Source organism: Nycticebus coucang, chromosome 8, assembly GCF_027406575.1.
Source record: "Nycticebus coucang isolate mNycCou1 chromosome 8, mNycCou1.pri, whole genome shotgun sequence".
NCBI classification, from domain to species: domain Eukaryota; kingdom Metazoa; phylum Chordata; class Mammalia; order Primates; family Lorisidae; genus Nycticebus; species Nycticebus coucang.
In genome coordinates this window covers 77750180-77774270 of record NC_069787.1, presented here as the reverse complement: position 1 = coordinate 77774270, position 24091 = coordinate 77750180, and the positions used below count along the sequence as shown (strand labels likewise).

The following is a 24091-nucleotide window of genomic DNA, read 5'->3' as shown; positions in this document are numbered from 1 at the left end:
AGATATAGGACTAAATATGAGAATAATATCCAGTAGACACACCTAAGGGTTCAGGTGATATTGCCCAAATAAAACTACTATAAAAGAGAATGGGCTAAAATTGTTCCTAGCCAGGTAAGCGTCTGTTTAAGGGTAGTTGAAGAAAACATGTTAATAAAGGAAGAAAAATAGGACAGAGCTGTGTTGTCAAATGCCAAGGAAGAAGAGGAGCTCAAGAATCAGACAGTTGGAAAAATGAGGACTAGAGGGCTTAGGAGAAAATGTACATGAACTTGATTTAAAATCATACATGTACATATTTAAGAAAATGTAAAAATGACAGATCAAGTTACTGTGTCTTTCTTGGTCTCCATTGAGTATCTTCAGTGCCTACTGCATAGTAGCATAATCATTTTTAAAATTAACAAATGAAACTTGTTAAATTTTATATTTGACAAACATTTTAAGTTAAAATCATAGGGAATTTTTTTTTTTTTTTTTTAGTAGAGTCTTAGTTGCCCTGGGTAAAGTACCATGGTCATAGCTCAGAGCAACTTCAAACTCCTGGGCTCCAGCCATCCTCTTATCTCAGCCTTCCAAGTGGCATCCACACTAACAGATGCCAGCCACAATACCAGCTAGTTTTTCTATTTTTAGTAGAGACAAGCTCTCACTCTTGCTCAGTCTGGTCACAATTACTGAGCTCAGGCTATCCACTTTCCTTGGCCTCCCAAAGTGCAAGGCGTGGTCATCTGGAACTTTTAAGGTGTTTTTCAAGTATTTAATAGAAATAATGGGATTCTTAAAGTTAGGTATTCCACAGTTAAGATATATATAAAAACATGCCTTATGCTTTAATTCAGGGGACGAAGTACAGTATTATAAAAGAAAGTATAATGTATTTTTCATTACAACATTTAGTTATAATTTAACTTTTATTTTTCAGGCGTTCATTTGAATTTTTAGACTTGTTGTTACAGGAGTGGCAGACTCATTCATTGGAAAGGTATGCATTGCCTCTTACTCCCGCCTCCCTACCCATTGTCACAGTTCTTCAGAAGTGGTGTTGATTTTGCATTATTTCTCACTTTGCTTTAAAGGTTATTTGTACTGGTTTTTCTTTTAAGCTGTAGTATTTCTTCCCTCTTAACTCATTGCAGCTATGAATGGTATGATTTTCTTCTTTGTGGGATGGGTGAGAGTCTCTTAAGTAAAATAGCTTAGAGGAGATATTCCAAGTTAAATTATGTGAAAATTTATAAATGTACCTCTGGTCATGTGAGATAAGTTACTAAGATATAATCAATCATGTAATGAATAATTTTAAGATAGAAGGAAGGAAAGAGATATTTGCTGGAAAGTTTCTCCACTAATGTCAGGTATCCTTAGTCAGGTGCATTCTGGATATTTAATGTAACTCTGGAATGAATAAGAGAAAAATGTGAGCAACTAGTTGGTCACTGGCTGTTTGCATGGCTATATTTCTCATTAGTTTTCAATTTGAAACATGAGAAATACTTGAATTTACATTGAGTATGGTGGTGATTTTTCCATTTTTCATGGAAATTCTTAAATCTTTTCATAGCTTATTTTTATTAAGAGAGTCTCCCTCTGTTGTCTATGCTGGAGTACAGTGGCACGATCATACTCACTGCAGCTTCAAACTTCTGGGACAAGTGATCCTCTTGCCTCAGCCTCCAAAGTAGCTGAGGACTAAAAGCATATGCCATTACACCTGTCTAATTTTTAATTTTATTTTTCATTGAGGCAGGGTCTTGCTATGTTGCCCAGACTGGTCTTGAACTCCTGGCTTTCAGTGATCTCAACTCAGCCTCCTAAAGTGCTAGGATTACAGGTGGGAGCCATAGCACCTGGCTCACAGCTTATTTTTGAAAAATAGAATTTGTTGTTTGATGTAGGCATAATATAATTTCAAGTTTTCTTTAAGTTCTTTTGTGGGAGCTACTATTCAATTTGGTCAGATCATAAGTGATGGTACTCCTATCAAATCATTTTCTACAATGGTAGGTTAATAACCACACAGAAAGTTTTTTCTTTTCTCTAATTCATTACAGATTAAAAATTTAGGTACTGTCTATTTGTATATTATTTGAATTCCATGTAAAAATAATTATTTTCAGATTCATAGTGATTGGATTGTCAGAAGGAAACTATGCATAAATGAAATATGTAAGGGAGATGACTGGAGAATCTTACAGTCTTAGATTTATTATTGTGCACTAATTAATTTTATTACCTCTCTTAGCCCTTTGTGTTAATGTGTGGTATATAAGGAGTAAGTATTATTTGTGGTGAAATACACAGCTTTATATATGAATCTAAAGATACATTTATTTTATAGACATGCAGCTGTCTTGGTTGAAACTATTAAGAAGGGAATTCATGATGCTGATGCTGAAGCCAGAGTGGAGGCAAGAAAGTAAGTCTGGGGTATATTTTTACGACAGTTTTTAAAAAAGTAATTTTTAGGGGAGAATGAAAATATCAGAGGGGGGAGATGCCCATAGCTCAATGTCTAGGGCACCAGCCGCATGCACTGAGGCTGGCAGGTTCAAACTTCAAACCCAGCCCGTGCCAGCTAAACTAAGAATAACAACTGCAACAAAAAAATGGCCAGGCTTTGTGGTGGGTGCCTGTAATCCCAGCTACTTAGGAGGCTGAAGCAAGAGAATCACTTAAGCCCAAGAGTTTGAGGTTGCTGTTAGTTGTGACACCATACTCTACCAAGGGTGACATAGTGAGACTCTGTCTCAAAAAAAAAAAAGAAAGAAAGAAAGAAAATATCAGAGGTGCCCAATTATTCTGCTTGACTAGCTCTTCAGTAAAATTGATCGATTTTTTCTATTAAGTACTACATGTCTAATAGCCTGCTTCAAATTATTATTTATGTAATGATCTATATTCCTATTTCATCATAACCCATCCTCTTCCATGGCGAATTTAAAAAACTGTCATTTATCAAGCATACATTGTGTACTTGACACTGTATGAGGCACTTGGTGTATGTTATTTTCTAATCCTTAAAATATCCTTTGAACTCTAGATGCAATGGAAGTTTGGGGATTTGGGGGTTTATCCAAACCACATAAACCATAAGTGGCACAGCCAGGTTTGAACTGAGATCTGCCCTGACCCGTAGCATATATGTTAAAAATCTGTGAGCTCACCTTCATCCTTCCTGAATGTACACATTTTATTGTTAACTTCTTATCATATAAAGCTATTACTTCATGTGCTTTCTCTTTTTCTTTTCTTTTGCAGGACATATATGGGTCTTAGAAACCACTTTCCCGGTGAAGCTGAAACATTATATAATTCCCTTGAGCCATCTTACCAGAAGAGTCTTCAAACTTACTTAAAGAGTTCTGGCAGTGTAGCATCTCTTCCACAATCAGACAGGTCCTCATCTAGCTCACAAGAAAGTCTCAAGTAAGGTCATATAAATGATAATTAATGGTCTCTTCCTCTCCCCAACTCCCCAGGGTTCCTTAAATTGGATTATTAAATACTACATATCTGCTTGCTTTCATCTAAGGCTCTGAAAACATAGTAACTCAAAGATATTTATTTAATCTGTTGTTTCAAGGGTTGGATTACATGCCAGCATAACTTCTCTTTGGATAATGAATTTAATGACTCAATTTTGTTTCTATATAGTCATGTCTGTGAATGTCTGGGAAGCACTTATTATTTTAATACCGCAAAAATAGTTCATAGAGTAAGTGTCCCATTCTAGGACATTGTATTGGAGGAATTGTACTGGAGATTCAGAAGTCACCTTCAGAATTGTTACATAGCACAGTGTGATTGGTAAAAACTTCACTGCTTTCCTTTCTACCCTCTTGCTCAGCTTAAGAATTCTGGAAATCCCTCAAAGGGGAACATGATCTGGTACCTGACTGACTTCTCTGTAACTCTATTCTTATCAAGATTTTTGCTACCTGAAATCCTTGTTGCTTTGGCACCCATCATCCTATTTTCTGTCTCTCTACCTCTGTGAGGTGGCTAAAATCTCTGGTACCATTCTTGCTTCCTAATACTGATCCTCTGTCCATCTTCATGGCCTCTTGTCCAGTGCCAAGTATCCGCAGCTTTTTCCCCAGGGGAGAAGAGCTCACACAATGTCAGTTTACTTCTCTATAATTTTTTCCTTTCTGGGACCTTGATCCCCACAAAGATTGTTGGTTTCCTTAGCAACTGCTGTAGGACTGGGACTAGAGTGAAGCAAGTACAGCACCTAGGACACAAAATTTAAGGAGATATTCACAGGGACACTCAAATACCGCACTGAAGTTTAGTTTCTTACAAGTTTTCAGAATGAAACAGGATTTTAAAAATAATGATTATAGGAATAATGACCTATCAAAACTTCTTTTTTTTTTTTTTTTTTTTTATTGTTGGGGATTCATTGAGGGTACAATAAGTCAGTTACACTGATTGCAATTGTTAGGTAAAGTCCCTCTTGCAATCATGTCTTGCCCCCATAAAGTGTGACACACACTAAGGCCCCACCCACCTCCCTCCATCCCTCTTTCTGCTTCCCCCCCCCATAAACTTAATTGTCATTAATTGTCCTCATATCAAAATTGAGTACATAGGATTCATGCTTCTCCATTCTTGTGATGCTTTACTAAGAATAATGTCTTCCACTTCCATCCAGGTTAATACAAAGGATGTAAAGTCTCCATTTTTTTTAATAGCTGAATAGTATTCCATGGTATACATATACCACAGCTTGTTAATCCATTCCTGGGTTGGTGGGCATTTAGGCTGTTTCCACATTTTGGCAATGGTAAATTGAGCTGCCATAAACAGTCTAGTACAAGTGTCCTTATGATAAAAGGATTTTTTTCCTTCTGGGTAGATGCCCAGTAATGGGATTGCAGGATCGAATGGGAGGTCTAGGTTGAGTGCTTTGAGGTTTCTCCATACTTCCTTCCAGAAAGGTTGTACTAGTTTGCAGTCCCACCAGCAGTGTAAAAGTGTTCCCTTCTCTCCACATCCACGCCAGCATCTGCAGTTTTGAGATTTTGTGATGTGGGCCATTCTCACTGGGGTTAGATGATATCTCAGGGTTGTTTTGATTTGCATTTCTCTAATATATAGAGATGATGAACATTTTTTCATATGTTTGTTAGCCATTCGTCTGTCATCTTTAGAGAAAGTTCTATTCATGTCTCTTGCCCATTGATATAAGGGATTGTTGGCTTTTTTCATGTGGATTAATTTGAGTTCTCTATAGATCCTGGTTATCAAGCTTTTGTCTGATTGAAAATATGCAAATATCCTTTCCCATTGTGTAGGTTGTCTCTTTGCTTTGGTTATTGTGTCCTTAGCTGTACAGAAGCTTTTCAGTTTAATGAAGTCCCATTTGTTTATTTTTGATGTTGTTGCAATTGCCATGGCAGTCTTCTTCATGAAGTCTTCCCCCAGGCCAATATCTTCCAGTGTTTTTCCTATGCTTTGTTTGAGGATTTTTATTGTTTCATGCCTTAAATTTAAGTCCTTTATCCATCTTGAATCAATTTTTGTGAGTGGGGAAAGGTGTGGGTCCAGTTTCAGTCTTTTACATGTAGACATCCAGTTCTCCCAACACCATTTATTGAATAGGGAGTCTTTCCCCCAAGGTAAGTTCTTGTTTGGTTTATCAAAGATTAGGTGGTTGTAAGATGTTAGTTTCATTTCTTGGTGTTCAATTCGATTCCAAGTGTCTATGTCTCTGTTTTTGTGCCAGTACCATGCTGTCTTGAGCACTATGGCTTTGTAGTACAGACTAAAATCTGGTATGCTGACGCCCCCAGCTTTATTTTTGTTACTAAGAACTGCCTTAGCTATACGGGGTTTTTTCCGGTTCCATACAAAACGCAGAATCATTTTTTCCAAATCTTGAAAGTACGATGTAGGTACTTTGATAGGAATGGCATTGAATAGGTAGATAGCTTTGGGAAGTATAGACATTTTAACAATGTTGATTCTTCCCATCCATGAGCATGGTATGTTCTTCCATTTGTTAATATCCTCTGCTATTTCCTTTCTGAGGATTTCATAGTTTTCTTTATAGAGGTCCTTCACCTCCTTCGTTAGGTATATTCCTAGGTATTTCATTTTCTTTGAAACTATGGTGAAGGGAGTTGTGTCCTTAATTAGCTTCTCATCTTGACTGTTATTGGTGTATACAAAGGCTACTGACTTGTGGACATTGATTTTATATCCTGAAACATTACTGTATTTTTTGATGACTTCTAGGAGTCTTGTGGTTGAGTCTTTGGGGTTCTCTAAGTATAAGATCATGTCGTCAGCAAAGAGGGAGAGTTTGACCTCCTCTGCTCCCATTTGGATTCCCTTTATTTCCTTGTCTTGCCTAATTGTATTGGCTAGAACTTCCAGCACTACGTTGAATAGTAAAGGTGACAGAGGACAACCTTGTCTGGTTCCAGTTCTAAGAGGAAAAGCTTTCAGTTTTACTCCATTCAGTAAAATATTGGCTGTGGGTTTGTCATAGATAGCTTCAATCAGTTTTAGAAATGTGCCACCTATGCCTATACTCTTCAGAGTTCTAATTAGAAAAGGATGCTGGATTTTATCAAATGCTTTTTCTGCATCTATTGAGAGGATCATGTGATCTTTATTTTTGCCTCTGTTAATATGGTGGATAACGTTTATAGACTTGCGTATGTTAAACCAGCCTTGCATCCCTGGGATGAAGCCTACTTGATCATGATGAATGACTTTTTTGATGATAAGCTGTAATCTATTGGCTAGGATTTTGTTGAGAATTTTTGCGTCTATGTTCATGAGTGAGATTGGTCTGAAATTCTCCTTTTTGTTTGGGTCTTTTCCTGGTTTTGGTATCAGGGTGATGTTTGCTTCATAGAATGTGTTGCGGAAGATTCCTTCTTCCTCAGTTTTTTGGAATAATTTCTGCAGTACAGGAATAAGCTCTTCCTTGAAGGTTTGATAGAATTCTGGAGTGAAGCCATCTGGACCAGGGCATTTTTTAGTTGGAAGCTTTTTTATTGTTTCTTTGATCTCAGTGCTTGAAATTGGTCTGTTCAGGAGGTCTATTTCTTCCTGGCTAAGTCTAGGGAGAGGGTGTGATTCCAGATATTGATCCATTTCCTTCACATTGTCAAATTTCTGGGCATAGAGTTTCTGGTAGTATTCAGAGATGATCTCTTGTATCTCTGTGGGATCAGTTGTTATTTCCCCTTTATCGTTTCTGATTGAGGTTATTAGAGATTTTACTTTTCTATTTCTAGTTAGTCTGGCTAATGGTTTATCTATTTTATTTATTTTTTCAAAAAACCAACTCCTTGTTTCATTAATTTTCTGAATGATTCTTTTGTTTTCAATTTCATTGATCTCTGATTTGATTTTGGATATTTCTTTTCTTCTACTGAGTTTAGGCTTAGATTGTTCTTCTTTTTCCAATTCCATAAGATCTCTTGTGAGATTGTTGATGTGCTCTCTTTCTGTTTTTCGAATGTAGGCATCTAAAGCGATGAATTTTCCTCTCAAAACTGCTTTTGCAGTATCCCACAGGTTTTGGTAGCTTGTGTCTTCATTGTTGTTATGCTCAAGGAAGTTAATGATTTCCTGTTTTATTTCTTCCTTCACCCATCTGTTATTCAACAGAAGATTGTTTAATTTCCATGCCTTTGGGTGGGCTTGAGCATTTTTGTTAGAGTTCAGTTCCACCTTTAGTGCCTTATGGTCTGAAAAGATACAAGGTAAAATTTCAATTCTTCTGATTCTGTTGATATTTGTTTTGTGTCCCAGGATATGATCAATTTTGGAGAATGTTCCATGGGGTGATGAGAAGAATGTATATTCTTTATCTTTGGGGTGGAGTGTTCTATATGCATCTATCAAGCATAGTTGTTCTAGGGTCTCATTTAAATCTCTTACATCTTTGTTTAATTTCTGTTTAGAGGATCTGTCCAGCTCTGTAAGAGGTGTGTTAAAGTCCCCTGTTATGATGGTATTATCAGATATCATATTGCTCAGACTGAGTAAGGTCTGCTTCAGGAATCTGGGAGCATTTAAATTGGGTGCATAAATATTTAGAATTGAAATGTCTTCTTGTTGTAGTTTCCCCTTGACCAATATAAAGTGACCATCTTTGTCTTTTTTGACTTTAGTTGCTTTAAATCCACATGTATCTGAAAATAAGATTGCAACTCCTCTTTTCTTCTGAATTCCGTTTGCCTGAAAAATTGTCTTCCAACCCTTGACTCGGAGCTTTAATTTGTCTTTTGAGGCCAGGTGTGTTTCTTGCAGACAGCAAATGGATGGCTTGTGTTTTTTAATCCAGTCAGCCAATCTATGTCTCTTCAGTGGGGAATTCAAGCCATTAACATTTATTGAGATAATTGATAAGTGTGGTAGTATTCTATTCGTCTTATTTGGTGAGAGTCCATTGCTTAATTTTATCTTTTGCATCAGTGTGGAGGTTAGGTTTTGTCCTTTGATTTCTGAGTTCTTACTTTGCTGCTGATCCATTGTGGTGGTCAGTGTGCAGAACAGGTTGAAGTATTTCCTGTAGAGCTGGTCTTGTTGTGGCGAATTTCCTCAATGTTTGTATATCCGTAAATGATTTGATTTCTCCGTCAATTCTGAAGCTTAGCTTAGCAGGGTACAGAATTCTGGGCTGAAAATTGTTCTGTTTAAGTAGATTAAAGGTAGATGACCATTGTCTTCTTGCTTGGAAAGTTTCATTAGAGAAGTCTGCGGTCACTCTGATGGATTTGCCCCTGTAGGTCAACTGGCGCTTACTCCTGGCAGCTTGCAGAATCTTTTCTTTTGTCTTGACTTTGGACAGGTTCATCACAATGTGTCTTGGAGAAGCTCGGTTAGAGTTGAGGCGACCTGGGGTCCGATAGCCCTCTGAAAGCAGTGTGTCAGAATCTTTGGTGATGTTTGGGAAATTTTCTTTTATAATATTCTCTAGTATGGCTTCCATTCCTCTGGGGCATTCTTCTTCCCCTTCTGGAATTCCTATAACTCGTATGTTGGAACGCTTCATAAAGTCCCATAATTCTGACAGTGAACGTTCTGCTTTCTCTCTCTTCTTTTCTGCCTCTTTTACTGTCTGAGTTATCTCAAGAACTTTGTCTTCTACCTCTGAAATTCTTTCTTCTGCATGGTCTCACCTGTTGCTGATACTTTCCATTGTATCTTTAAGTTCCCTAATTGACTGTTTCAGTTCCTTCAGCTCTGCTATATCCTTTTTATATTCTTCATATCGTTCATCTCTTATTTGATTCTGTTTTTGGATTTCCTTTTGGTTATTTTCCACTTTATTAGCAATTTCCTTCATTGTTTCCATCATTTCTTTCATTGTTTTCAACATGTGTATTCTAAATTCCCTTTCTGTCATTCCTAACATTTCTATACTGGTGGAATCATCTGCAGTAGCTACCTCATGGTCCCTTGGTGGGGTTGTTCTAGACTGGTTCTTCATGTTGCCTGGAGTTTTCTGCTGATTCTTCCTCATGAGTGATTTCTTTTATCTGTTTCCTTGCCCTAATTTTCCTTTCACTTCCTCTTGCTCTTTAAGTTCTTATGCCTGTGGACTAAGGGTTATAGGACCAGAAGGGTGAGAAGGTTGAAGAGCAAAAAAAGGGGATGAAAGAAAGGAGGACCGAGTGATAAGAAAAAAAGAAAGATAGAGAAAGGAGAGGGGGTGGGTATAAGGAATATTGACAAAAAGAAGAGAGGCACAGAAAGAGGGAGACAGGGCAATATAGGTGTACAGTAGGGTACTTTGACACAACCTTAAAAAAACCCCACCTTCTGGGGGTGCCCAGTTGCGTGGTTCCCTTGAGGTCAGCAGCTCTTTGCTAACCTGATCAGACACAGTACCCCACCTCCACCAAGTAGAGAGGAAAGACAAAAATGCTATAAATCAAACCAAAAGAAGCAAACAGAAAACTTTACGGGGATAAAATTGGGTGAAAAACCAAATTATATCGGTAGAAACACTAGCAAAAATGAAGTTGAAGTTATTAAAAAAGGCAGCAATGGGAAATTATAATTAAACTAGGAAAATTGAGAAAGAAAAAGGGATCTGTGTGGAAAAGATTGAAATTAAAAAAACAAAAGAACATCAGCAACGTCAAAATAAACAAACAAAAAAAACAACCAAACCAAAAAAAAAAAAGAAGAAAAAAATACACAACCAAAAACAAAGCAGTTTGTATATGTTATTGAATATTGTCTGGGCAACACGTGGTCTTCTGGGGTATGAGATGTTAGTCACAGTTCTGATACGACTGGAGGCTGCTGATTTCTCAAACCCCAGCAGGTAGACACCCTAAATCTCTCTTCAGCCTACTTAAAAGGCACTTTGAACTTGTAAACTTGCTGAGCAGAAGCTTTCCCAGCTTTCTCGCTGGAATCGCTGCTGAAGTGGCTATGCACTTACTCAGTGTGCCAAAACCGATCTCACTCTGCCCCTGAGGGTTAGGGCTGCAAGGCGGCTCAGACCCCACCCTTAGGCTACTTGGTTGCTGGGTTACCAGCTCCCACCCGTTTCTAGCTCTGCGACCCTGAGGGCAGAGCTTGCCGGGGCAGATCACTGACAATGGATCCGTGTGACCCACCACCAAACACTATCAACTCCGTCTGGCTCAGCGGCTCAGACTGGGGCCCTAGACAATGGCCAAAGTTCTCCGCACTCCCGCTCAGGCCTTCCCCAAGGCAGTTCAACTCAGTGCCAAGTCCAAGGACATCAAAACAGTTCACAGGTAAGGCCTTTCTGGTTTGCAGTCTCGCTGCTACTGAACTTACAGTTGTGGGCGGGTTTAGACGGATTGAACACACGCGACCACTTGCCGGCTTTCCACTGTTTTAGTCCTCCTCTTGGGGTCCAGAAGTCTCTCGCTGACTCCCTGTATTTTCATAGGAGTGATGATAGGCAGTTCCCACCAGCCAGAGATGCCTGGAGTCCTATCTCCCCAGACTCACGGTGCCCAGATCGCGATGCATATTCAATTCGGAGGAGGGGGCGCGGCGGCGCCGGGACGCTGAGACGAGCTGGCGGGCTGGCGGCGAAGTCGCTCGCGGGCACGCGGCGAAGTCGCTCGCGGGCACCCGGCGACCTTCCCTATCAAAACTTCTAATTAAATTCTTGTGTAAAATTCTATTTAAATTTTCAGTAAATCCCTTATCTCAAATGAGGCCTCTTTACTTCTTTTGGTTCCCTTTTTATTTGCTGTGCTCAAACTTTATATATGAATCACCTAAAGATCCTGTTAAAATGCAGAATTTGATTTAATACTTCTGGGTAGGGCCTGAGGTTTTGCATTTTTAGTAAGTTCCTAGCTTCCTAACTGATATTCATGCTATTAATGTTTAATGTAACCTTTTAAACAAATCTAGAGTATGTGAACATTTAAATGGTCTGTGGCAGTCAAAGAGGGTAACAACTTTAGGGAATAGTTATAAAAATAATATGATATTGGGTTTAATAACCAGTCTCAAATTTATCACTTGGTAAAGAATATTTTTCAATAGCCTTGCATTTACCCTGCTTGGGGGGTTTTGCTTCTGACTTCTTCCCACCTTTAAAACTTACAGATATGCTTTCCAGAACCCCATTACTTACTTAGCTCTTTTATTATTAAAGATAAATAATCAAAAAAGATGCTATGAGAGATAATGGGTTCTTGAGATGATTAAAGAAATTTGGCTAACATTATTCTCAGACTATACATTTCATCCTCAGCGGTAGTTCTTAGCCTTATTTTTGTTGTACCATAGCACTGCATGTAGGGAATGTGATACCTGTATGAAAACTGCATGAATGAATTGTTGATGGCCACAACCATGAGGGCTTGAGTGAGAGCAGCTTTGGTTGCTGTTACCTCTGTGCTTGTGATAACACTACCTTTTTCTCCTTAGTTAAAATATCTCAGGATACAAATGGATAACATTGTTGTTATTGAGTTCCCTGTAGTAGGCACCATGATGTGAGCTGAGGACCAGAGTGAGCAAAAGCAACTTGATCGTTGTTTCTGTAGAGCTTGTAGTCTTTTTTCATTGTCAATTATTTTATTTTTGCTTCAATAGCTAATTGAGACACAATTTATATGTGATGACATATATTTAAGAACAGTTCTAAAGTGATTTGTAAAAGGAAAGTTAAAAATAGAAGTATTTCTCAACTTTTCAGAAAACTCAGTATTTTACTAGTTTTTATCAGAGGAATGGTAAATTAAGTCTTCTTACTAAAAGCATTTCTTTTTATCTTGCAGTCGCCCTTTTTCTTCCAAATGGGCTACAGCAAATCCGTCAGCTGTGGCTGGAAGAGGTAATTGTCTTTTTAAGTAAGAGTTATAGCTAATTTTATATCTAAAGCAGTAGCCTTTAAACCAGTGTTTCTCAATCTGTGGGTTGTGACCCACAGGAATAGTATTAAAGGGCCGTGGCATTAGGAGGGTTGAGAACCACTGCTTTAAACTGTTTTGATGTGCTCCACAGTGAGAAAAATATTTTACATGGCAGCTCAACACCACACATATATACTGTATCTGTGTATGTATACCATGTGTGTATATATAGTATCAGCCAGAATTCTTACTGTGGTGCACTCTCTTTTTTATTCTGTTTCATTTCTTTGAACTGCTGCTCATGACCCATTCAATTGATCTTACAGCCTATTAATGGATCATGACTTCACAGTTTATAAAACTCCTCTTTTTGAAACTGAAAAACTAAAGACCAGAAATTAATGACTTTATTAACATTGCCTAAGAGAGGCAGAACCTACATTAATTTCTGAGTATCCTTACATTTAGACTAGTTTTTCTTGCATTTTTCTGACAGTAAAAAATAATGACACTCCTATTCAACTCACAATGCTTCATTTTCTTGAATCAGTTAAATATCATCTCTTCGTCTATAAAATAGTCTTATAAATTTTACAGTCACAATGTAGTCATTTTCCCCATTTTATGAGAGAGGAAAATGAAGCAGAGAAATACTGAAAAAATTGCTGAAGAAGTCTTAGTTGTACGAGGATTGAAATGGAAGCATTATGTCTTTAATACTTTATAGTATATATGCCACCCAGCAATCCCACTACTGAGTATCTACCTAAAGGAAAATAAGTCATTTTGTAAAAAAAGGTACCTGCACTCCATTGTTTATTAAAGCACAGTTCATAATTGCAAAGATAGGAAATCAACTTAAGTGTCCATTAGTTGATGAAGAGATTAAGAAAACTTGGGAGTCAGTAGCTCAAACCTGAAATCCTAGCACTCTAGGAGGCCAAAGTGGGAGGATTGCTTGAGGTCAGGAGTTCGAGACTAGCCTGAGTAAGGGCAAGACTCCATCTGTACTAAAAATAGAAAAATCAGCTAGGTACTGGGTATCATAGCATATGCCTATAGTCCCAGCTACTTGGGAGGCTGAGACAGAAAGATCACTTGAGCCCAGGACTTTGAGGTTACAGTGAACTACAGTGTTGACACTGTACTCTGCCCAGGGCCACAGAGCAAGACTGTCAGAAAAAAAGAGGAAAAAGAAAAGGGTGTACATGTGTATCACATCCCCCATATAGTACTACTCAGCCATAAAAGAGAATGAAATGCCCTTTGAAGAACTGGGTATTATTCTAAGTGAAGTAGCCCAGGAGTGGAGAAAATAAATACCACTTGTACTCTCTGATAATTAGGAGCTAATTGATGGACATAAAGAAATGTAAAGATCATTGGAAATCAAGGAGGGAGGGGTAAAAACCTGTTGGGTATAGTGAACACTGTTCAGGTGATGGGCACACTAAAAGCCCTAACTTAAGCGTTTAATGAAAGGTATCCAGCTAGCAAAAACAATTGTGCCCGTTTAATAGCTTGAAATTTAAAGGGAAAAAAACTTCATATAGTATTACGCATTTGACCACTGTCTCCTTGTCAGCCATCTGTTGTTATGGATTAGTTTATGATGGTCACGTTTATATCATTTTTATACTATGTAATGATTTGAATAGCATAGATTACCTTTGCTTTGTCTTTCATAGTATCAGCAGGCAGCAGCAAAGCCAGTTCCCTTCCAGGAAGCCTTCAGCGTTCGCGAAGTGACATTGATGTGAATGCTGCTGCTGGTGCCAAGGCGCATCATGCCGCTGGACAGTCTGTGAGAAATGGACGGTTAGGTGCAGGTGCCCTGAATCCAGGTTCCTATGCATCACTAGGTAAGACACCTAATTATGGGAAATTATACAGTGTTCTCTCTCTGATCTCAGTGAGGACAAGTTGATAAAGCTTGACCATTTCTGTTTGATTCTTGTAAGTTAAAGAGAGTCCATATGTTTAAATGTGATTCTATACTGAGGACACAGTTCTGAGGTATCTGAACAGCCTTATTCCTACTTTTCCCCTTATCTTCCTCTTCATCACTTTGATCAGAGAAACAGTTCTTTTTTTTTTTTTTTCTTGAGACAGTCTCACTATGTTGCCCCTGGTAGAGTGCCTTGGTATCACAGCTCACAGCAACCTCAAACTCTTGGACTTAAGTGATTCCCTTGCCCCAACCTCCAAAGTAGCTGAGACTACAGGTGCCTGCCACAATGCTCAGCTATTTTTTGTTGCAGTTGTCATTGTTGTTTTGCTGGCCCGGGCCGGGTTTGAACCCGCCTGCCTCCATGTATGTGGCCAGCACCCTAACCACTGAGCTACAGGTGCTGAGCCAGAGAAACAGTTCTTAATTGCATGATTCCTGTAGAATTTTCATAACTACATTTCTGCCACGTTCTGCCACTGGTTTTTAAGGGAAATTGGGAAGGGCATTGGTCTTGTATCTAGCGTTCCTGTTTTCTTTCTCCTATTTCTGTTTTCTTACTGAGAATTTAAATCTGTGAGAATTGCAAAGCTCTTCTCTGCCTAATCAAAACTTAAATATATATACTCCAAAAGCTTTTCAGAATTTGGCATTTTTGTCCTTTAAATAAAAGTTTGAAGCTTTCATTTTTTTCTCGTATTTAGTCCTAGTGGAACACTAAGCTGTTAAATCATTTAAATACAATACATACTGGGCATTCCTAGTCTAAAAATCTGAAATCTGAAATGCTCCAAAATTCAAAATTTTTTGAATCAGAGTCTCTCTTGCCCAGGCTAGAGTGGCCTGGTTTCAGCCTAGCTCACAGCAACCTCAAACTCCTGGGTTCAAGCAGTCCTCCTTCCTCACACTTCTGAGTAGCTGAGACTACAGACCCACTTCAAAGTCCAGCTAATTTTTCTATTTTTAGTAGTACTACATGAGGGATGTGATATACACATACAGCCCACACATTTTTTTTTTCTCTTTTTTGACAGAGTCTTGCTATGTTGCCCTGGGCAGAGTACAGTGGCATATATACTACAGTTTATGAGCCACCATGTCTGGCCCCAAATTCAAAACCTTTTGAGTGCCTGCATGACACGCAAAGGAAATGTTCATTGGAGCATTTCAGATTTTTGTATTAGGTGTTTTCAGTCAGTAACTATAAATATAAATATTTCAAAGTCCAGAATATTCTGAAATTCAAACCACTCTGGTCCCAAGCACTTCAGCTAAGGAATACTCAACTTGTAAAAAAGTGAGGAGATTATAGATATGAATATGAATATGATAAAGTTGGCACAATTGCATTCAGAGCCATGAGAAAAAGACAGATTATTCAGTAAATGATGTTTAGACACATGGTTTACAATTTGGTATAAAATTAATTTAAAACTATGTTATATACGATTTTAAAATATAGTTGCATGTCAATGGGCTGTCAGGGACTGACCCCACCGAATGAGGGGTTTTATACATCTGTTTAAGCAAGGCAGCAGAACCTGGGAAAAACAAACTGCCAGTGGGGTCAGTCCCTGACGCCCACCATTTGTATGCAACTGTTTCATTCATTTGTTTATTTCAGATTAACGTGAGGGTACAGAAGGCTAAGTTATGTTTATGTTTATTAGGTAAGGTCCCTTTTGTAGTTGTGCCCCTCACCTAAGAGATGTGCCGTATACCCTTACATTGTGCCCATTAGGTGAGAGCACACCAATCCTCCCTGCCCCCAACTTGAATTAAATTGATTTTTTCTCTTGTGTGTGCATGTATTCATCTACTGGCTTCATGTTAGTACCGAGTTATTGGATATTTGCTTTTCCATTCTTGTGATATTTTACTAAGAAGAATATGTTTCAACCATCTAGGTTAATACAAAAGATGTAAAGTTGCCATCTTTCTTATGACTGAGTAGTATTCCATAGTATTCGATGGCATATATATACCATAGTTTATTAATCCAATCATGGGTTCATGGGCACTTGGGTTGATTCCACATTTTGGCAATTGTAAACTGAGCTGCAGTAAATAATCTACTGCATATATGCTTATGATAAAATGATTCTTTTTCTTTCTGGGGATAGATATTTATTACTAGGGATTGCAGGATCAAATGGAAGGTCTATTTTCAGTTCTTTGAGAATTCTCCACACTTCTTTCTAAAGAGGCTGATTAGTTTGCAATCCCACCAACAGTGTGAAAGTGTTCTTTCCACATCACACCAGCATCTGCTGCTTTGGGACTTTGTGATATGAGCTATTCTTACTGGTGTTAGGTGATAATCTCAGGATGGTTTTATTTGCATTTCTCTGATGATTAGGGACAATGAGCATTTTTTCATGTTTATTGGCCATTCATCTGTCTTCTTCAGAAAAAGTTCTATTTATGTTGGTATGCAACCATTTTAAAAGCATAAAACAACTTTATGAAAACATGGGTAAATAGTCTTCTACTCTCAGGTTGGGGCAGGAATTTCTGAAATAAAAGCAAAGAAACTATAAAGGAAAATTCTTTTGAATTTAAATTTAAAATATGAAAAAATGAAATTAAATGGTCAAAAACTAAAAGGCAAAAATGTCAACAATTTTTTTAACCCTATGAGAGAAAGATGAGCTTATTTTTATAGAAAAATTTCTGTGTATGGCAAGAAAAGTTTATATCACAATCGCCAATAAAAACCAGAATAAATGTTGACTCTGAGTTGTAGTCAAATGCAAATTGAAAGGCACATAAATGTAACAAGAAAGTTAAGTTTGCTATACACTATTATCAAGAATGTGGGGAAAAGGCTTTATTAATCAAGGCTATTGTGAATTAAAAATGAGATGCTTTTTTCTGAGTGGTGATTTAGAAATGCCCATGAAACATTTTTAAATGATCAGAATTTTTGATCCGGTAATCCAATGTTTAAATCATTATATAAAGAAATAAAAAGAATATTGGTTGTGTTTTTTTTTTTTTTGGCCGGGGCTGGGTTTGAACCCACCACCTCCGGCATATGGGACCAGCGCCCTACTCCTTGAGCCACAGGCGCCACCTATTGGTTGTGTTTTTAATAACAGGTACTATTAGAGTCAATCTTAATGTGTAACAGAGGGAATAATTAAGTCATGGTATGCAGCCATAACAGGTTGTGTTTTCAACAAAGACCAAATGATACAGACTACCAAACAGTGTATGGTAATTTATCATTTCGTGTAAAATTATACATAGATTAAGGACGGAATGATATAGTGGACTGATGACTGCTTTTAATTTTCAGGAAACTTTTCTGTTTGGAAATATTATATTTCCAGGAATGACTTGTCATCTCAATATATGAAAACCAGTCAAAATAGTGTACTATTTTAGTAAAATAAAAGACAAAATCCACATGATCATATCAGCTACAGAAAAAGCATTTGACAAACTATGACAGCTATCTCTGATAAAAATACTTAAAAAACTAGGAATGAAACAAATCTTTCTCAACCTGATAAAAAGCATCTTTAAAAACCCACAGTTCGAGGGACTTCACCTAACTAACAAATGCAATCAGTGTAACCTGGTCCTTTGTACCCTCAATGAATCCCCAGCAATTAAAAAAAAAAAAAAAAAGAAAAAAAAAAACCCCACAGTTAAACTTGATGAAAAAAAAAACTGGATATTTATTTCTAATATCAATAACAACATGAGAATATATGCTTTTACCCTTTCTATTTAGCTTTATCATGGAAGTCTTAGCCAGGGCAATTGTGTAATGAAAAGAACAGAAGGCATCGGATGGCGCCTATGGCTCAGTGAGTAGGACACCAGCCCCATATACCGAGGGTGGTGGGTTCAAACCCAGCCCCGGCCAAACTGCAACAAAAAAATAGCTGGATGTTGTAGCGGGCGCCTGTAATCCCAGCTACTCAGGAGGCTGAGGCAAGAGTATATCACCTAAGCCCAAGGATTTGGAGGTTGCCGTGAGCTGTAACACCACGGCACTATACCAAGGGTTAATAAGTGAGACTGTCTCAAAAAAAAAAAGAAGGCATGCATATCGGAAAGGAAGAAGTAAAACGATCTCAATTTATAGAAGAAACATGATCTTGTATGTAGAGAATCCTAAGGAATTCATCAACCTCCTCCCCCCAAATATTAGAGCTAACAAGTTCAGCAAGATTATAGAATACAAGATCAGTGTATGAAGCTCAGTTTCTAAACACTGACAATGGACAATCCAAAACTGAAATTAAGAAAATAATTCCAATTACAATAGCATCAAAAAGAACAAAATACTTAAGAATAAATATTAAAAAAGAAGTGTAAGATTTGTACGCTGAAAACTACAACACATTGTTAAATGAAATTAAAGACCTAAATAACTGGAAAGACATCCCAGGTTCATAAAGAGTTACTATTGTTAGGATGGCAACTTGACATATGTAGTCCATTTTATATTCAGCTGCCTTTTTTGTTTTTTGTTTTTTTGAGGCAGAATCTCTTTGTTGCTCTTGGTAGAGTGCCGTGGCCTCATAGCTCCCAGCAACCTCATCTTTTGGGACTCGAATGATTCTCTTGTCTCAGGCTCCCAAGTATCTGGGGCTACAGGCACCTACCACAATGCCCAGTTACTTTTTAGAGACAAGGTCTCCCTCTTGCTCAGGCTGGTCTCAAACTCCTGAGCTCAAGCGATCGACCCACCTTGACCTCCCACAATGCTAGGATTACAGACACAAGCCACCACACCTGGCCTTCTAGTTGCTTTTTATAGAAACTAATTAATAAGCTGACCGTAAAATTTATATTAAAAGTCAAGGGACCTGAAACAATATTGAAAAAGAACAAAAATGGAGGACTTACACTTCCCAGTTTCTAAACTTACTTCAAATTTATAGCAGTTAAGTCTTTGTGGTACTAGTGTAACTATAGGCATATAGTCTAGTGGAATAGAATTGAGAGTTCAAAAATAAGTGCATTCATTTGTAGTCAATTCATTTCCAACAAGGGTGCCAAGACTGTTCAGTGGGGGAGAGAATTGTGTTTTCAACAAATAGTACTAGAATAACTAGATGCAAAAGAATTAATTTAGATTCCTATCTCATAAATTCAAAATTAATTGAAGACTTAAATGTAAGAGCAAAAACTATAACACCTTTAAAAGAAAACATGGGTATAAATCTTAGTGCCCTTGGTCAGTAGTTTCTTGGATAGGACACAAGACCTACAACCTGCCAAATAAAGATAAATTGGATATATTCATTAAAATTTAATAACCTTTGTGCTTAAAGGACACCATCAAGAAAGTGAAAAGAAGCTGAGCATGGAGGCTTGTGCCTATAATCCCAGCACTCTGGGAGATTGATGTGGGAGGATTGTTTGAGACCAGCCTGGGCAATGCCAAGACCTCATCTCTACTAAAACTAAAAAAACAAAGCAAACAGAAAAACCACATTAACCAGGCATGATGGTGCATGCCTACAGCCTCAAGTACTGCGGAGGCTGAGACAGAGGATCACTTGAGCCCAGGAATCTGAGGTGATAGTAGCTATGTTCATGCTACCCTCCCCCAAATAACAAAGTGAGACCCTGTCTCAAAAATAAAAGAAAAAGAAAGAAAGTGAAAAAAACAGAACACAGAATAAGATAAAATATTTGCAAATCGTATACCTGATTAGGGACTTGTACATATCTTCAGAACTCAATAATCAAAAGACAACTTCATTTTTAAAATGGACAAAAGATTTGAATATATGATTCTCTAGAGAAAATGTACATATTACCTTAAATACAAGAAAAGATATTTAACACCATTAGTCATTGGGGGAGTATAAATCAAAAGCACAACAAGACACCACTTCCCAGCCATTAGGATAGCTGCAATCAAAAAGGCTGACAATAGCAAGTGCTGGTAAGGATGTGGAGAAGTTGGAAACCTCATACATTGCTGGTGGGAATGTAAAATGGCATAGCCATTTTGGAAACAGTTTGGCAATTTCTCAAAAAAAGTTAAAGAATTACCATATAATTCAATAATTCCATTCTCACCTATATACCCAAAAGATTTGAAAACTTATATTTTCACAAAAACCTGTGAATGTTTATAGAAACATTATTCACAATGGCCAAAAAATGGAAACAATTCACATGTACATCAACTTGTAAAAATATAATCAAAATGGGATATGTCCATACAATGGAATGGAATATTATTCAGCCTTTCAAAAGAGTATGTTACATAAAAATGCATATAACAAGATGGGTCAACTTTGAAAATGTTATGAAGTCAGACACAAACAGCCATATATTGTATGATTCCAGTTATATGAAATGGCTAGAACAGGCATATCCACAGACAGAAAGTAGTTGTTGCAGGTGTAGAAATGGAGGAGAAGTGGAGAGCAGACTGCTAATGGGTATAGGATTTCTTTCTTTTCTTTTCCTTTCCTTTTCCTTTTCCTTTTCCTTTTTTTTTTGTGACGGAGTGTTACTTTGCTACTCTTGGTAGAATGCCATGGCTTCATAGCTCACAGAAACCTCAAACTCTTGGGCTCAAGTGATCCTCTTGCCTCAGTCTCCCGAATAGCTGGGACTAACACAGGGTACCCACCACAATGTGCTACTTTTTAATAGAGACAGACTCTCATTCTTGTTCATGATGGTCTCGAACTCCTGAGCTCAAGCAATCGACCCCCATTGGCCTCAGAGTGCTAGAATCATAGGTGTGATTCTATTCAGGCCACCATGCCCAGCCTGGAGATAGGATTTCTTATGGAAGTGATGAAAATGTCCTGGAATTAGATAGTAGTGAAAATTGCACAGCACTGTGAATAAATTTAAAACACTGAGTTGTACACCATAATATAAAAGGGTGAATTTTATCATTTGTCCAAATTATATCTCCATTTTTTAAGTGAGAAGAAAACTGAAAAATAATAAAACTTATTCATCTTGTATCTTAAAAATAAATATATCACATTGAATATCTGTTATTTTTATTACCAGAAGAAAAACATTGTATTCAAAGTGCTTGAATAAGAACTAAAAAGCCAATCGCAACATTTTTTTAAAAAGAGAGCCTATAATAGTGCTGTGAGATGGACTATTTTTGTTGTTGTTCTTTAAGGTTTGAATTGCATATTTCTTCCATTGTAGAAGTGAGACGTTCTCCTCCTCCTCCTCCCCTTTTCTTTTCTTTTCGTCTGGCCCAGTTCACACTGAGGGATAGTCAGGTACCAGCCTGTGGCTTTTTCCAGGGATTAAAAGATGCTCTCGTTTTCTCCCTCCACCCTACTCTATCCTCCTCTTATACTACTTTCTTATTGCATGTGACTGGTATACTCTGTTTTCTTCTATTTAATACTTTAAGCCTTGTTTATGATGGCTGAACATGGATGGATCAGAAAGAGTGTTCCATTCTTTTTAAGCAAATACTTAACCTGAGCACTCAGTTTTTGCCAGGTACCCTGCTGGGCACCAGAGATCCAGAGGTGTATGTATCTATACTCAGACCCCTCTCAGTCTGTTGGCAGGTTACTAAAAGATGTGCAGCCAGAAGTTTGATACATTATGCATTTTGAGTTTGAGTCCTTATGGCACCTCAAGCTCAAAAGTGTTTGAGGACAGTTGGATAATAGTGGTATAGCACTCAGAAGAAGGGTCAATCCTGAAGATTAGATTTGGAAGTCATTAGAGAATTACACTTACTGTAATCAATTTTAAACTCAGTATATTTCTTAAAATTGCCCAGTGTGGTAGGAAATAGGAATTTATGTTAAGGAAACCTTGATGTTTAGATACATATGTGTGACTATTTATTCTGACAACTAGGTTTATTGGAATTGCCTAAATGGAAAAGAAAATGGTTTCTATGAGGTCATGTAGACAGAAGTCAGTTTTAGTTGGTTAAGGAACTTGGAAAGAGAATCTATACAAATTATTTTTACATTTAATGGTTGAAAGGGGTGAAAGAGCCCTATAAGAATTATCTGTAACTCAAGGTTTAGGAACTTAATTATTTTTTAAGATTGGAGGAGTAAATGTGTTTGTATACTAAATGGTAAATCAGTAGAGTAGGAAAAATTAGTGCAATGGTGAGAGATTAATTCATGGCTAAGTTCCTGTGGAAGGGATGAAGAATGGGATATGGGGCATAGTCAGACCTAGGCATGGGTGTGGAAAGGTAACTAGTTTCACAGAGGTAGAAGGGAAGGAAATGAAGGAAGTAATAGATTCAAAAATGATATTTTAGCGGTTTGGGCATTAATATAGCATGTGATCAGGGAGGTTGTGACTTTCTTGTCAGACTTTAGAGTGAGAATCATGTGCTAAGAGGTAATTGGGGTTTAGAAGAGCATTAAGGGGGCAGAAGAGTGGGGGTACAAGAAGTGAAGTACTCTGTTAGAGTTCTCACAAACACTGACACATTTGAGAACCTGCTAAAAAGATTCACAGGCAGCTGTAATCATGGCTGAGATTTATTGGAGTAAAAGAATAGACAGTAGGATCAACAAGGGGAAAAGTCTTATGAGATATTCTGGAGCAACCTAAGAAAAGACTTTCAAAGTTCTCTCTCCCAGAGGTAAGAATGGGGAACTGTTCCTTCCTCTCACAATGAAATGCAACAAGGAAATTTTTTCACTGCGATTCTAACCAGGAAACCTTCCTTAAGACTCCAGGGTAAAGGTGGAGAATAGAAGTAGTCACATAGGTGCGCTGCTTACATAACCAGCCACAATTACCAGAATTTCAGACTCTAAAAAAGAAAGATATTCACATCACACTATTTGCAGAAACAGTTGAGGCAAACTGATGGTAGAGTTCAGTACTCCAAGTCCCCCTCCTACACACACATTTAAAATAACTTTATCATAACATAGGGTGCATCCAACACTAAGTTACTGGAGGCCAGACTCACAAGTAGGTGCTTCTTCAGAGCAACATAAATACTGCTACATTAACTCCTTCCTGCACAGGTACTAAAAGCCAACTCAGATAGTTATCCCAGTTTCTAAGCAGGGCCGTTGTGTATGACTGCATGGCTGTAGAATTTTCTCTATTGGGGCCTCAAGTAGTGGAATATAGAACATGAGTTGTTAGATTTATCCAGATGTAAAGTTTTACAGGGCCTCAAAATTCTAAGAAAGAATGTGAATAAGTAAGTAACAAGACAATAAACAGAGGATCATGATGAGAGTGCTAAAATGTAGAATTTGGGGGTGTACTATGGGCTAGAGAGGAAAAGAAGCAAGCAAGTGTGTCTGAGAGAAATTCAGCAGCCCAAAGCAGAGGATTCACCTGATGATGGCAAGGATTCAAGGTTGAGACTTGGGTTTCACAAACTTTTCTCTCTAGGCTAATAAAAAATCAGACTGTTTATTGACTTTTTTAAAAAATATTCTTAGTATTTTAGGTGTAGTCTTTATCTCATGTAGGAGCCTCATCTTATTTAAACTCCTAGTGTGTTTTATTTGAAAATAAACTTGGTATATATGTCTGGTGCTATGAATTCTGTCTTAATTTTTAAAAATGTCTTTTAGGGATTACAAAATCATTTTTTTCTAATATACTAAGTTTTCCTCTGTTCTTTGCTTGCTCTTTCATCAAAGAGGATACTTCTGACAAGATGGATGGTAAGAACTTCCTTTTCTAATTCTACTAAAGATTTTTATGGATCATAGATTCTGTACAATATTCTTGTGCATTCTCTTAATTTCTGAAAATATACTACTTATCTGGCAATAAACTTCTGTGGAAATAGCTGCATAATTCTCTGATTGAATTTTGGGTTAGGCTTATCTATTCAGTA

General features: G+C 37.5%; 1 protein-coding gene across 50 annotated transcripts in view; it reads left to right on the top strand.

Annotated features, from left to right (window-relative positions):
- The window catches only part of CLASP2 (cytoplasmic linker associated protein 2), a 238037-nt gene that overhangs the window by 120138 nt on the left and 93808 nt on the right, over positions 1 to 24091 (top strand). For 45 of the 50 annotated variants that reach the window (XM_053598615.1, XM_053598620.1, XM_053598627.1 and 42 more), the window contains 6 exons: positions 926 to 985; positions 2342 to 2419; positions 3262 to 3429; positions 12258 to 12313; positions 14021 to 14194; positions 23892 to 23915. In XM_053598615.1, coding sequence (XP_053454590.1) covers positions 926 to 985; positions 2342 to 2419; positions 3262 to 3429; positions 12258 to 12313; positions 14021 to 14194; positions 23892 to 23915 — 560 coding nt within the window. The remainder of the gene's footprint in view (positions 1 to 925; positions 986 to 2341; positions 2420 to 3261; positions 3430 to 12257; positions 12314 to 14020; positions 14195 to 23891; positions 23916 to 24091) is intronic. The other 5 variants (XM_053598657.1, XM_053598656.1, XM_053598611.1 and 2 more) reach the window with 1 other exon arrangement.